This window comes from Zingiber officinale, chromosome 8A (assembly GCF_018446385.1).
Source record: "Zingiber officinale cultivar Zhangliang chromosome 8A, Zo_v1.1, whole genome shotgun sequence".
Lineage (NCBI taxonomy): Eukaryota > Viridiplantae > Streptophyta > Magnoliopsida > Zingiberales > Zingiberaceae > Zingiber > Zingiber officinale.
In genome coordinates, this window is record NC_056000.1 from 37,850,291 (window position 1) to 37,863,534 (window position 13,244).

Below are 13,244 nucleotides of genomic sequence, written 5' to 3' on the forward strand. Positions count from 1 at the left end.
CTCAAATGAACTTTTATCGAATCGAGCTTCGAATAGCTCACGAGCGGCTTGACTCATTTACACCCCCTACCCGGAGAGGATCTCTAGGTGCCCGGAGAGGAGCTTCAGGCGCTCGGAATAGCCTATAAAGGCAGCTTCAACCAGCAGCTTTAGATCACCAATTCCTATGACTTTCCTACTCACATGCTGCTACGAAAAGGTCTCTGGGATACCAAAAAGCTGCTCCCACAAGCTATGCTCGAGGCTTCCATTTTTGTATCATCAGTATACTTTTATTTTCTACAGTTGTACTTAATTTTTGTATCTATCATTCGTGATTATAGTGATTGCCTAACGAAAGCACTCAGCGAGTACTGACCTTGGAGTAGGAGTCGTCGAAGACTCTAAACAAAGTAAAACTACTTGTGTTAGCGCTTATTTTATTTTCTTTTCTTTTCCACTGCGTATTCTCGTGATAATTATGAAAAAGCGACGAATATTATTCACTCCCCTCTAGCGTCTACACCAGCATTCATAGACACTTTTACCCGCACATTTCAAAAAGAGACAAGACTTGAAGCGGGGATAGAGCTAAAGCAATTAAAATTGAGATTAATCTAGGATCTTAATTTATAACTTAGATTTTATTAGTTATGTACATGTATTTTTTAAATATTAATATTATAATTTTATTTTAATTTTTTTAATGATAATACATGAGAAATATGAGCTAGCACAGATGAGTTCGCAAGCTAGTGATGATATTGATGGATTTGAGCTCTCTGTTGGTAATTCTATGAGTTTATAGTTGGAGGTGAGTGCGGGATCGAAAAAGAAAGGATATTGGGAATGAGTTCTTTGAGCATAACCCATAGAGTTGCTGGTACATCTTTTTCCATCTCACCAGTAATAAGGACACAAATAAATAACTTAACTAAAGAGAATAGTAATTTGAAGGGGATAATATTGCAAAGGGATCAGAAAATGAGTGAAATACACTAACAACAGGATCTCATAATGCGACATTTTCAGTTAGGCTCCGTTCTAAGTCAGATTTCTTTAGATTTTGGTGATGATGACAATGGTGGTGGTAGTAATGGTTTTTCATGACTTTGTTATGTATGGATGTTATTTGTTTCAAAATTAGTGTTTTTGAACATTTGTTATTTGATTATGAACCATCCATTTTTTTTGTAGTTTTTATTAATAATGTTAATTTGTTTGTGACATGGTTGGTGAGTCAAAGGAAGGTGGCGGAAATTGAAAATCTATGTTAGAGGAAGTAAGTATTTACAATTAAGTTTTGTATTAGTTTATAGGATTTTTTTTTTAAATGATACATTTTAATTTATTTGTTTGTTTATAGGAAAAAAGGAATAATGGAAGAAGAAGGAAGTGTCTACAATGAAAGAACAGGAGAATGATTTGATATGTTTGTGTATGGAATATTTTCATTAGGATGCCATGACTTGTTATAACAACTTGGAGAATGTTAGATATTTTTGGGATATGATTACTTGTATGAATATGACTTATGAATTTGATATGTTTGGTTTGCCTTGTTTCTTATGGTTTCTTGTATGTTTGTTTTGACTTATATTTAGATTTGATTTGGAATGTTAAAGAGGAAGTGTTGATGTGTATGATCATGAAATTAGGATGTATTGGATGTGTAGGTTATAAACATATTTGGAAATGGGTGTGTATGTTGTGAATAAGATGTGTTGTATTGTGTTTACACGACAAAACATAGAAATGGGTAGATTTTGGGTAAAAAATGAGCCTTTTGCGATAAATTTGGCAATGAAAAATTTTCGTCCTAGATTTGTAACGAATTCGTCGCATATCTGTGATGAAACCATTTTCGTTGCAAATCTGCGACAAAAATGATATTCGTTGCAGATTGACAACATATTCATCCCAGATTTGATGATAAATTTATTTTTGTTGTAAATCTGTAATAAAAATGTGATTCGTTGCAGATTTTCAAGGAAATATATTTGTGGCATATTTGAATCCATTTTATTGTAAATTTGCAATAAAAACGAGATTCGTCACCAAATTTAGAACCAAAATTCTATTTTCGTCGCATATTTGCATGTGATGAATTGTTCGACCGATTTTGTTTTCATTGTTAAATTGTAACAAATTTTGTGATAAAAAATATTCGTCGTAGAATTGATGATGAATTTACATTTTTTTGTCGCAAAGTTTGACGATGTTTTTGATACTTTGCAGAAAAAATTTGTGATGATTTTTTTTTTAAATTTGCCATAAAATTCATCGTAAATGACTTCTTTTTTTTTTTTAGTAACTTGTACACATGTGCAGATGATCAATAGCACATTACAGAAACTATAAATCATAGGAAACATATGCATAGGTTGTTTAGTTTTCATGCATTCAGATTAGTCGAATAAGAAAGTACAGCAAGGCCAAGGCCAGTTTGTTGCTCCATTATCGAGATTTGGCAGTAGCGAGATCGAGATGAAGATGCAACCACAGATGAAAAATTGGTTCCGTCTGATTCTGGCGGATAAGAAAAGAAGTTAAACTTGATCAATGGTCCAGCAGATGAATTTAAAATCCATCTATCCATAAACAGAAGAAAGTGTGTCGATTCTCATGGACTCCGATCCGTCCTTTATATGATCCACGCTTTCAAGTAAATAGAACATTAAAGAGGGGATAAGGACGGAGGGAGTAGTAACTGCCGTTCCTTCTTCTACGAGGAATGTGCATTTGGCTAAGTAAACAGGAACCCCTTTGAGTTGTGTTCTTGTGACATCAATATCTATTAAATTTGATTTACTGCCACAACCTCCGCTTTTTCTCCTCTTGCATGAACACAAATTAATTCTTCACAACATGCTTCTCTTCTCCTTTCTAATCTCTCTCTCTCTCCACACACACAAAGGCACATCACCTTTATCAGTCACATTAATGTACAAATTAAACTCAGAAAAAGCTTGTGAGCTCCATTCAATGGGCACTGCTGTTTTGCTTTAACCAGCTGTTGCATCCTCTTCTCCCGTTACTCATTCAATGCTGCTGCTTAGGACTGTAAATGCATAAGATGTTAACAAATAAGTTGAGTTTCATTAAGCTTATTTATATGAATAAATTCATTTATTTACTTATCAATAATGGTTAAAAAAAATACAGTCCGGTGTAGGGGTGTAATTGAAAGTAACTGAGCCGAATACTAAGTGGCTTGAGCTTGGCTCGATTAGTTTTTTCTTGAGTTTGGGCTCAGTTCGAGCTCAATTCGAACTTTAATTCTTAAGTTTAAGTTTGGTCCATAATGAAATTTGATAGTTCAAGAGCCTCTTAATGAACATTTTCATAAGCCTCTAAACAAACATGTTCATATGTTCGTGAGCTAACGAACCAAATATTATAAAATTTGAACTCAGTTCGATAATGTTTTCAAGTTCGAAATCAAATTCGAACTCAGCTCATTAATTTAATTGAATGGACTTGAACAAACTTTTTTTTTAAATCGACACCCGAATAATTTACGAGCGACTTAGTTCATTTACACTCCTAGTTCAGTATATAAAACTCTCACTGATACAGAATCTCGGAGAATGATCAAATTATATTGGATTTATTATCTGTAACATTATTTTGCATTGCAAAAAAATAATTTTCTAGCTCGAAGCCATGATCATAAGGTCATTAATGACAACAAATTTATCATTATGCCAAAACTTTCATTCAATTATCAAAATATATATATATATATATGGAAAAATAATCGTAAATAATTTTATAGATATTTTATATTTTTTCTCGAGATTTAATATTCATAACGGGTTAAAAATAAAAAATAGTATAAATTTTATGACAACAAAAAATAGCTAGTATGATACATAAAGCTGTTGATGAAATTCGAATCATATATTAGATTTAATGTATATAGTATTATCCTATATTACAAAAGATTATTTTTGTAATTCAAATTGTGACTATACAATTACATAATAATTTTACCGTATGGCAAGCTCCCCTTCAAATAGTATAAATTTCATAAATAGATAAAAATATTAACATAAATGATAAAAATAGCAACGTTGTTGATAGTTGAGCTTAATTAAAATTTTGAACAATGTTTTGGTTCGAATTACATAATAAATAAGTTTGAACTAGTTCGTTAAATAAATAAATAAATAAATAAATAAGCTTTATCAGTAGGATTCATCTACTACTGTAGCATAATTAACACACTGATTATGACTTTCAGTCTTCAAGATGGCTTCAGAGCTGACAAAAGGAATTACTGAAAGCAGTGGAATCGGAGAAGAATCCAAAAAAAAACAAAAGAGGGAGAGGATGAAGGGGTTGAATAAAGGGGGATAATGAAGAATAAAGTGACATAGATGTAAAGATGAAGAAATGAGCAAAAGAAAAATGCAGTGATCTGAGGGATTGACAAGTCAAACAGTGATGAAATTCCAGCTTAAAAAGTTTCCATGTCCTCTTCTTCAGACATGGCTTCAACCTTGTCATCTTGTGATAAAGAAGAAGTGCATTGTGGTGCAGATCTTTATTTTTCAGCATTTTGGAGAATTTTCTGGGCCATAGAAAGCAGACGAAGAATAATGAATCTGAGGGACCATGCATGATGGAGCCCTTTAGTATTTTTTTCCCCCTCTTTATACTACTAACTAATACCAAAAGAAAAGAAGGATTAAATATGACCTTAATTTGTAATCTAGGTCTTTAAACTTTGCCGGATTAATTTTGAAATTTTAATAATTTAGGTGTCGCCCGACTAATCTTAAGGAAGGATTAGTGTATAAATACCATGGCTTAAATATGAACCTAATTGGTAATCTAGGTCTTTATAGTTTATCTATTAATTTTGAAGTAGATGATGGTCTTCATGCGTGCTCAGAAAAATCGACCAAAGATTCAAATTTTGATTTTTTTTTAAATTATCTGTGTTCGAATTTCACCAGACTAATTTTGAAGGTAGATAATTTTTCTCCCGAAAAAAATATTGATGTAATAGTAAAATTATTGTCATGTGACGTTGAGACCACTAGTGCGAATTGTAAAAATAGTCTATTGTAAAATGAAAGGTAAAATTCTCCAATCCTTTTATGAGATTCCATAGTAATGGAAGCTTCGTATATTGAGTTGTCATTTTTTAGAATTATCTATTTAATTTACTTATTAAATAAATTTTAAGTATAAACATATAATCAAAAAAAATAAATTTAAAAAATATTCATCCTATTTTAAAAGTTAAAATTTTCAATATTTCTCAATACCCTTATGAGAACATAACTCTAAACTACACCCCTTAAGGGCTTACATTTTTTTTCCCCGACTATTAATTCTTGTGCCCAAACTAATTTGGGAAGAATGGTCCGCCTCACATTTTACCCATCTAATAAATTTAAGAAACGAGTCAGTCCGTAGCCCGACAGCCTAATACACTAGGTTTTTGAGCACCGTAAATATCCGAAAATACGTTGCTAGATAATCAAACCTTCAACGCTAAATGTATCTACCGTGCCTCTTACCAACTCACCATGCATCAAGATCCTTCGGGCTTACATATGAATCTAAGTACTTGGGGCTTATATATTGGAGAAAAAAAATCATCACCTTAGCATTCCCTTTAAAATAATCCTACATTTTTTTTTAAAAAAAGGATAAATTATGAAAAATATTTATCCTAACATAACGTAGGTCTTTTATATGAAAAAAATTAAACATTCAATATTTTACGCCCTTTAAGCTATGACCTATACTTGGGACTTACATATCAACCTAAGTAATGAGGGGGAAAAAAGTTATTGTAATCATAGGATGTTTGAAGAAGAGGTTGAATTGAGGCAAGTCCCATCACACATCAGTCTTGTATTACTTCCAAGCGCTGTCCGTAAGGAGTGTGACTAAACAAGCATTTGAAAAATGGGAGAAGAGACTCAATTCTCCAACCAAGTTGACAATTCATGGCCCTCCTGCATTATTATAGCTCTTCCTGCCACCATCTTCTTTTCCTCACATGTGCAGCCAAAAGTCAAGCAAAGAAAAAGAACAGAAATGATCAAAACAACGTTAAGTCTGTTTATTTGTTTCAACCTCCTCCTACATAAGCAGAGAAGAGAATTAAGTTGTGGTGTGGGATTTGCAGCAGTAAGCAAAGCAAGCATAAATGCATGCTTCTGCCATTTCATTTCCTACTGAGGAAATTCGAGTACCCAGCTTTCTTCAAGTTCCTCAAATTCAGACTGTGGGGACTGTTTTCTGTTCCTCTTCCTGTTCCTGTTTCTGTTCCTTGTGTGGCTCTTCTCTGACACTACACACTCTCTATCTCTTTCTTTCTCTTTGAGCTTGATTCCTGATAGTGCAAGCAAAGCAAACACCCCACACTTTATTTTGTTCGGTGACAACTCGCTAAACTTTCTTTGTCTTACTGTCCTGTAAAAAAATAGTCTTTTTTTTATAAATAAATTATAATAGTTATAATTTATTAATAATTGTTATAATGTGAATTATAGTAGCTACCAAATTATTATTATTATAATAGAAATGTCTTTGAATTTAAATTTAAAATTGATTTATTAAAAAATCAAAATCTACCAAACACTCATCAATTTACCAGCTCAAAATTTTGCAACATTCTCTCTCTCCATCTAGTTCCTACCTCTGTGCTCCTTCACTTAGTCCTCCCAGAACAATCTAATTACTAACATACTATGTGTTCTCTCATTTAGTCTTTCGAAATTATCTAATGACTAACACATAAGGTGACATCATCATGAAGTCTAAGGTTCGAATCTCAATATAACCGAGGTAAATATTTTCCTCATGCATTAGTCACTATATCAAAAATTAGTAGTCATGTATGATTTAGTGTTGATCCTAAAACGAATTAACAGAAATATTGGGGACGAAGGTAATGTCTTTTGCCACATTATTCTCCCTCACTTGGTCCCTTATTTAGTGCCTCACGACCTCAACCCCTCAAATCGTCCTTCTCCATTCCTCCCCAATCTTTCTCCTCCTCTTCTTCTTCTTGACCACTTGCATGGCTCCAAGCATCATGGACTCTGCGTGTCGTTTGACGATGAGGTGGAGAGCTCTAGGTGCTGCTGCAGCTTCTTGTTGTTTTCGCCATGGATGGAAAGCCTAGCTAGTCTCTCTGTCTTCTCCTCAAGTAGGACCTTGATCGATTGTCCATTACTCTTTCTTTGTTTGTTTGTAATTGTGTGCCTTTGCCCTTGTCAGGAAGAGCACAAGGAATGGAGCTTTCTGGGCATGGAGGGGACATGGCGATCCCAATAAGCAGCGTCCATGACAGTCCTCCCCTGCACCACCACCACCACCATCATCAAGTACTCTCCAATGGTCCTCCTCCTCCTCCTCCGCCTCCTCCACTGCTAGTGCTGCCCGTTGCCAGTGGCGGCACAGAGGAGCAACAGCAGTGCGGCGGTAGGAAAGCGGCGGCCAAGTACAGGGAGTGCCTGAAGAACCACGCGGCGTCCATCGGCGGGAACGCGACCGACGGGTGCGGCGAGTTCATGCCCAGCGGGGAGGAGGGCAGCATGGAGGCGCTCAAGTGCTCCGCCTGCGGCTGCCACAGGAACTTCCACAGGAAGGAGGCGGAGGGCGAAGAGCAGCTGCCTTCTCCGCTGGAGTACCTCCGCCCGCTCAGCCAGCTCAGGGGGAGCGACGCCAGGAAGGCGGCGGTCGGGTCTGCCCCCCGCCTCCTCCTCCCCGGCCCCAACCACTACCACCACCTCCTCCCGCGGGTGGCCGGCCCGCACGGCATGATCATGCCTCTGCAGCAGCAGCAGCAGCAGACGTCAGAGTCGGAGGAGATGGAGGTGGCGCGGCCGGCGGCGCTGATGATGAAGAAGAGGTTCAGGACCAAGTTCACGGCGGAGCAGAAGGAGAAGATGCTGGGATTCGCGGAGAAGGCAGGGTGGAGGCTGCAGAAGCAGGAGGACAGCGTGGTTCAGCAGTTCTGCCAGGAGATCGGCGTCAAGAGGAGGGTGCTCAAGGTGTGGATGCACAACAACAAGCATAACTTGGCCAAGAAACATCCTCCGCCTCCTCATCTCTCGCCACTCTGAATTAATTAATGACCGCCATTAACGCCACTGCATTGTACCTCCATTAATCCACCTTCTTCTCCTTCTCTAATTCTCAGAGCTTGGTAGATCCATCGAGACGATCAAGAACTAGATTGCTATGTCGCTAGTGATCATCTAAATTATATCTCTACTGATTGATTATCTTTAGCGTATCCAGATGCTCAGAATCAGATCGAGTGTACAGTCACAGACAGTGTTTTCCATATTGTTAGGGACGGACGGCTTTGATATTCAATTTGGTAGTAGAACGGTTAGTAAAAAAATTAAAAGGCTCTCTTTGATAAATTATATATGATCCATTCAGTGAAAAGTATTTTAATATAATAATGTTTTATGGGTAAAATTTTTAATCAAGTTGAGCCAATTTTGATGATGTAGTACGCTCTGGATGTCACATAATTACTGGGATAAGGGTATTTTTAGAGTAAAAAAAATATGGAACTTGTTTTGATGTTACTTTTAGAAAAGGAGTGTTTTTATATATAAAAAAATAATAATGATGCGGTAGAAATTTATAGCTTCATTTGGAGTCGCTGACGAAGTTATTTTCGATATACAGCTGGATCTATATAGATTGACACGCGTCAAATGACTTGATAAGGTGTTTGAGATGATCCCTTTGGGATGGATCAAAGTACAAGAGATTGACTGACGTGAAAATCAAAATTCAAAGGTGGTAAATATCATTCAGTGGTAAATATCATTCAGAACAAGAGAATATCTGACTGGACCTATAGGTCGGTCGAGTCGTGAGTTCCAATCTTATGCGTAAACAGAATGTTAAGTCAGGGGCTTGTCCAATCCGACATTCCAACCAGCCTGGCCTTGAAGCTTGATTTCATAATCAATGATGAAGCATGGAGCCAAGTATTAATTATCCTAATCAAGTGCTCCAGCTAATCAGACGTATGGTTCGATAAGACAAGTTAGACACCTGGTCGCATACAATTCAAATAAAGAAGTTAAGTAAAGTTGAGTCGTCGGCTGCATTCATAAATATTGACCTGGTACTTCTTGGGAGTAAGAGTCAGTCAAACTATACCAATAATTCGATTGGTTGGTGAAAATAATTTATTGTGGGCCCATAGCCCAACATATTATTACACTTTTTGGCATGTTATGCCACGGAGGACAGAGGATATTCTGCATATAAATTGTACTTTTGAAGCTTCCAGCCTATCAAATCACAGAGATTTACGGGCTCATTTTATGAAATGTGTCAGAGTCACTTTATACCTATCATTTTTTGGAAGTGCTTCATAATTTGTGCATAGACACAACCATAACAGTGACATTATAAAAGGAGGTCTTCATCCACATACAGAAATACGCGACGCTATATAATCTTACATGCTTGTTGCTATAGATTCTTTCACTATTCCTCTCTCAAAATCGATCACTGACTTGAACTTCGGAGGATCAACGTTGAGACCCCTTCTATGGTTCGGCAACTAACGTTCTCTGTGATATGTAAGATAGTGAGGAGTTTCATTTGGTTAGCACCAGAGCCACATTCCTAGTCAACCACCTTTATCGTTTTCAGACAAGATTATGACTCATCATGAGTTACTCGACAAGACCCTTCTAATGCTTAAGTCAAATTCGAAGAATAATATTATCATACACTGATATCATTACCTTATTTAGGAAGAGGAGAATGATGAAAAATTATACTATTTTTTTTCAACACTCCTTTATATTATTAAAGAGTGCACCTCTTTGTAACTGGGGCTACAGTAATCACTGCATCAAATTGGCCTTCGTACAGAGACCCTCATGTTCTCGGGTTCGAACTCTCGAGTCATTGGCTTCTAAATGCTTAGGCTACTCAAGCTCATGAGTGACAATACGACGCTTGGGTGCTCAAGCACTCAGGCTTAGGTTCTTAGAGTCTTTAGCTCTCGGGTGCTCGAGCACTCGGGCTTTGGTTCTCGAGTCCTTTCGGGTCCTCAATACCGAAGCACTCAATGCTCGAGTTCTTAGCGTTTGGGTGCTTAGGTGTCCGGGCTCTTGAGCACTTAAGTCAGGGTCGAACCTTCTATGAGGCCATACAAGTAGCTACCTTAGGACTCGACCTAGGAAGGGGCCCAATTTTTTTTAAAAATTATACTTGTATTATTGGTGGCTTAAGATGAAAGAGATGACCCTTCCCATTCTACTTGCACATCATCGTTGTCGGCTGACTCCTCTCCTATTTGAGAAATTGTCTTTCTCCTTGGGCTTTAGGCCCCATCGAACTTAGGTACGACTTTACTGTAGGTGCCTGGGATAGGGATTGGGTGTCGAGCACTCAAGTCTTCTATGCTCGGGTGATCAACATCCGAGTCTTATTTTCTTAGGCGATCAATGACTAGGTCTTCGACTATTCAAGCCAATATATTGTGGATGCTCAAGCCACCGGTCAATGAACTTGTTAGCGTTTGTTACTCCTTGGAGATCATTGAGGAAGATAAAGGAAGGACCTTTATCCACGCGGGCCACTAGTGAGGTGTCGATAATGTTAACGAAATCACCATGACCCGGGAGAAGGCGGGGTTGAACTGTCCTGTGTTAACGGAGTCACTGTGAGCTAGAAAGAGGTGGGCCCATCGGATATGCCTACGAAGCTGTAAAAGGGCATCACCGTGCATTGCAGAGAGAATATATCGAATCATCTAGAGAGCCTACAAGGAGTAGAGGAGTGCATGAGAGGGTTAGAATGGAGGTCGAGGGTGCCCCGACTCATCCACTCCTACTCTCAAGTTAGTCTACAACATGGGAGATAAGAAAATGCTCAGTAGTAGGAAATAGATGCGTGCAAATACGTACACGTACCCTAGCCCGTGGGGGTGAGACTTACTATAACACATAGTGGGGGGGTGAATTGGAGCGCTGGGTCAGTAGGGAAACCACACGATGACGAGGCCTTAGAAGCTGAAGGGCTCTAGGAGATGGAGAACAATAGCCCAGGGCATGTAGTAGCGATGAGATCTGTCGTTAGAGGCAACAACGAAGGGAGGCGGCCATATGTGTGGTCGGTAGATGCATCGTAGAGGAAGAGGGAGAACTAGGCTATGAGGTCGACGACGTCACGAGAAGGGTGGAGTCGTCGAGATCTATGCTAAGGGCGACGACAATGACGAGATCTACGTAAGAAGTAGTGGCAGCGGCGGGATCTACACCGGAAGTAGCGATAGTAGCGGGATATGCATCAGAAGCGATAGTGACCGGATCCATGCCAGAGGCGGCAGTAGCAGCAGCGACAACATTGGAACCAAGCCTAAGGAGGCGTCAACAGTGGGATCTGTGTTGGAAGCAACGGTTGGATCTACAAAGCGACGCTGGAGGTCATATGAGACCAGATCCTTCATGGGTGGAGGCGGCCAGAGAGGTACAACCAATAGTGGTCCAACATGCATGGCTGCAAGCTTAGCGACGGAGGTAGACTGTAGTAAGAGAGGAGAGGTGGAGATGGTGGCCACTAGTAGATGCAGGGATGCTCGATGAGGGCAGTGAGTCTGGCGACAGTGATGGAAGGCAGCAAGTCCGACAACAACGGTGGAGGGCGTCACCATCTACAATATCAGATGACGTGGTCCATCAACCCTTAGCGGCTTGTGTAAGTGTCTTGTGTTGGTTTTGATGTGATCAATTAGGTTAAGTTAGGTTCTGCATATTTAATGTCTTATGTTAAGTGAACAGGGACTTAGGAATATAGGAAGTCAAGCGGAAGATATTGCGAGCGGGAATGATGACACGGGAAGCGAATCGACGTGCTCGGTGCATTCGAGGGACAAAGAGCTGTAAAAGAGTACACCAACAGATGAAAAGGATGCGAGTGACGCTTCCGAGGGACAAGAAGCCTGGAAGGAAGTTTACTCGATGAGAAGGCCTAAGTTGGGTGTTGGTCTCGTGCGGCTAGCAAGAGAGAGATGAATTGCCTGCAGAATAAAAATAATCCTTTTCTCAATCTTTCAACTTTATTAGATAACACAGTTAATTTAAACAAAAATAAAGTATATAAAAATGAACAACTAAAGAAAGAAAGTGAGAAGGTTGGATTTATTTGGTTACAACCTAGGTGCTTGTTAATCCAAGGTGTTAAAAATCTTTACTAGAAATACTCCTTCGTTGAAGGCAAAGTAGCATCTTGCAGACATTGACAACTCAAGAAAAAGAATAGGAAATATTACAGTAGTTGTTGTTCAAATTGTTTTATTCCTAGGTCCAGGGCCTTTTTTTTGTAGATCTTGGAAAATGTTATTTAAAGCTTGAAGGCACCTTCAAGGTGTTCCAAGGCGCTTTCAATGAGACAAGTTTTCTCGTCGAAAATAAAACTTTATTTTTGACTAATGGTCATCTGAAGGTGCCTTCAAGGTGTTGGAAGGCGCCTTCAACGAGAGCTCGAAGGCGCCTTCCATGAGCTTGAAGGGGTCTTTCTCCAGCAGCTACTGACAGACTCTAGCAACTTCGTGTGGGTGATTTCGCCCATCTGGAAATAGGCTCACTCGAACCCATCTTCCAACCTTTTCCTTGAGTAGACTTTCACTCTGACTTCTCATCCCTCGGAAGCGCCACACGTGTCCTTCTCGTCCGTCAGTGTACTCTTCCACAGCTTCTCATCCCTCAGATGCACTGAGCCCGTCGATTCCTTTCCCATGCTATCCTTCTCATTCTCTACGTCTTTCGCTCGACTTCTTGTGCTTCTAAGTTCTTTCACTTTGGACATAAGACATCAAACACAAACAAGACCTAACTTAACTTAGTTGACTACATCAAACTACCACAAGGTACTTGCATTGGGTTCGGGTGAACTCAACTTTGGATGGTCAGAGAATTATCCAAGCGACCGGAACAACAATTGAACAAGTCAACACAAAATTGACTTGTCTAGGTGCCCGGACTAGCTTGGGCTAGCATAGGCTGACACCTTTGACATTTGATCTTGCTTGATCGTTTAGCGGCCTCAACCTCTTCGAGCTCGGGCTCCATAGCACCTCAACCCATTCAAGCTCAGGCTCCTGCAACACCTCAACCCGTTCACCAATTCAACAGATCGGCTGAATGTGACCCAAGGTGATTCAGTATGATGACCTGACTAGTTCGGAATTGAATAAGCTAGGCGCATCCAATTGATCTGTGACAGAGTATCATGATACTGACAGTATC

General features: G+C 39.0%; 1 protein-coding gene across 1 annotated transcript; it reads left to right on the forward strand.

Annotated features, from left to right (window-relative positions):
• The first annotated feature begins 6,912 nt into the window (after nt 1–6,912).
• Nucleotides 6,913–8,307, forward strand: LOC122008527 (zinc-finger homeodomain protein 3-like). Its single transcript, XM_042564279.1, has 2 exons — nt 6,913–7,156; nt 7,228–8,307. The coding sequence occupies exons 1-2, from the start codon at nt 7,120–7,122 to the stop codon at nt 8,073–8,075; spliced, it is 885 nt and encodes a 294-aa protein (XP_042420213.1). The 5' UTR covers nt 6,913–7,119; the 3' UTR covers nt 8,076–8,307.
• Nucleotides 8,308–13,244: the final 4,937 nt, after the last annotated feature.

Coding starts and splice junctions, on each gene's coding strand:
- LOC122008527 (XM_042564279.1), top strand. CDS start 7,120: ATGGAAAGCCTAGCTAGTCTCTCTGTCTTCTCCTCAA. Junction 7,157..7,227: donor TCTCTCTGTCTTCTCCTCAA/GTAGGACCTTGA, acceptor TGCCCTTGTCAG/GAAGAGCACAAGGAATGGAG.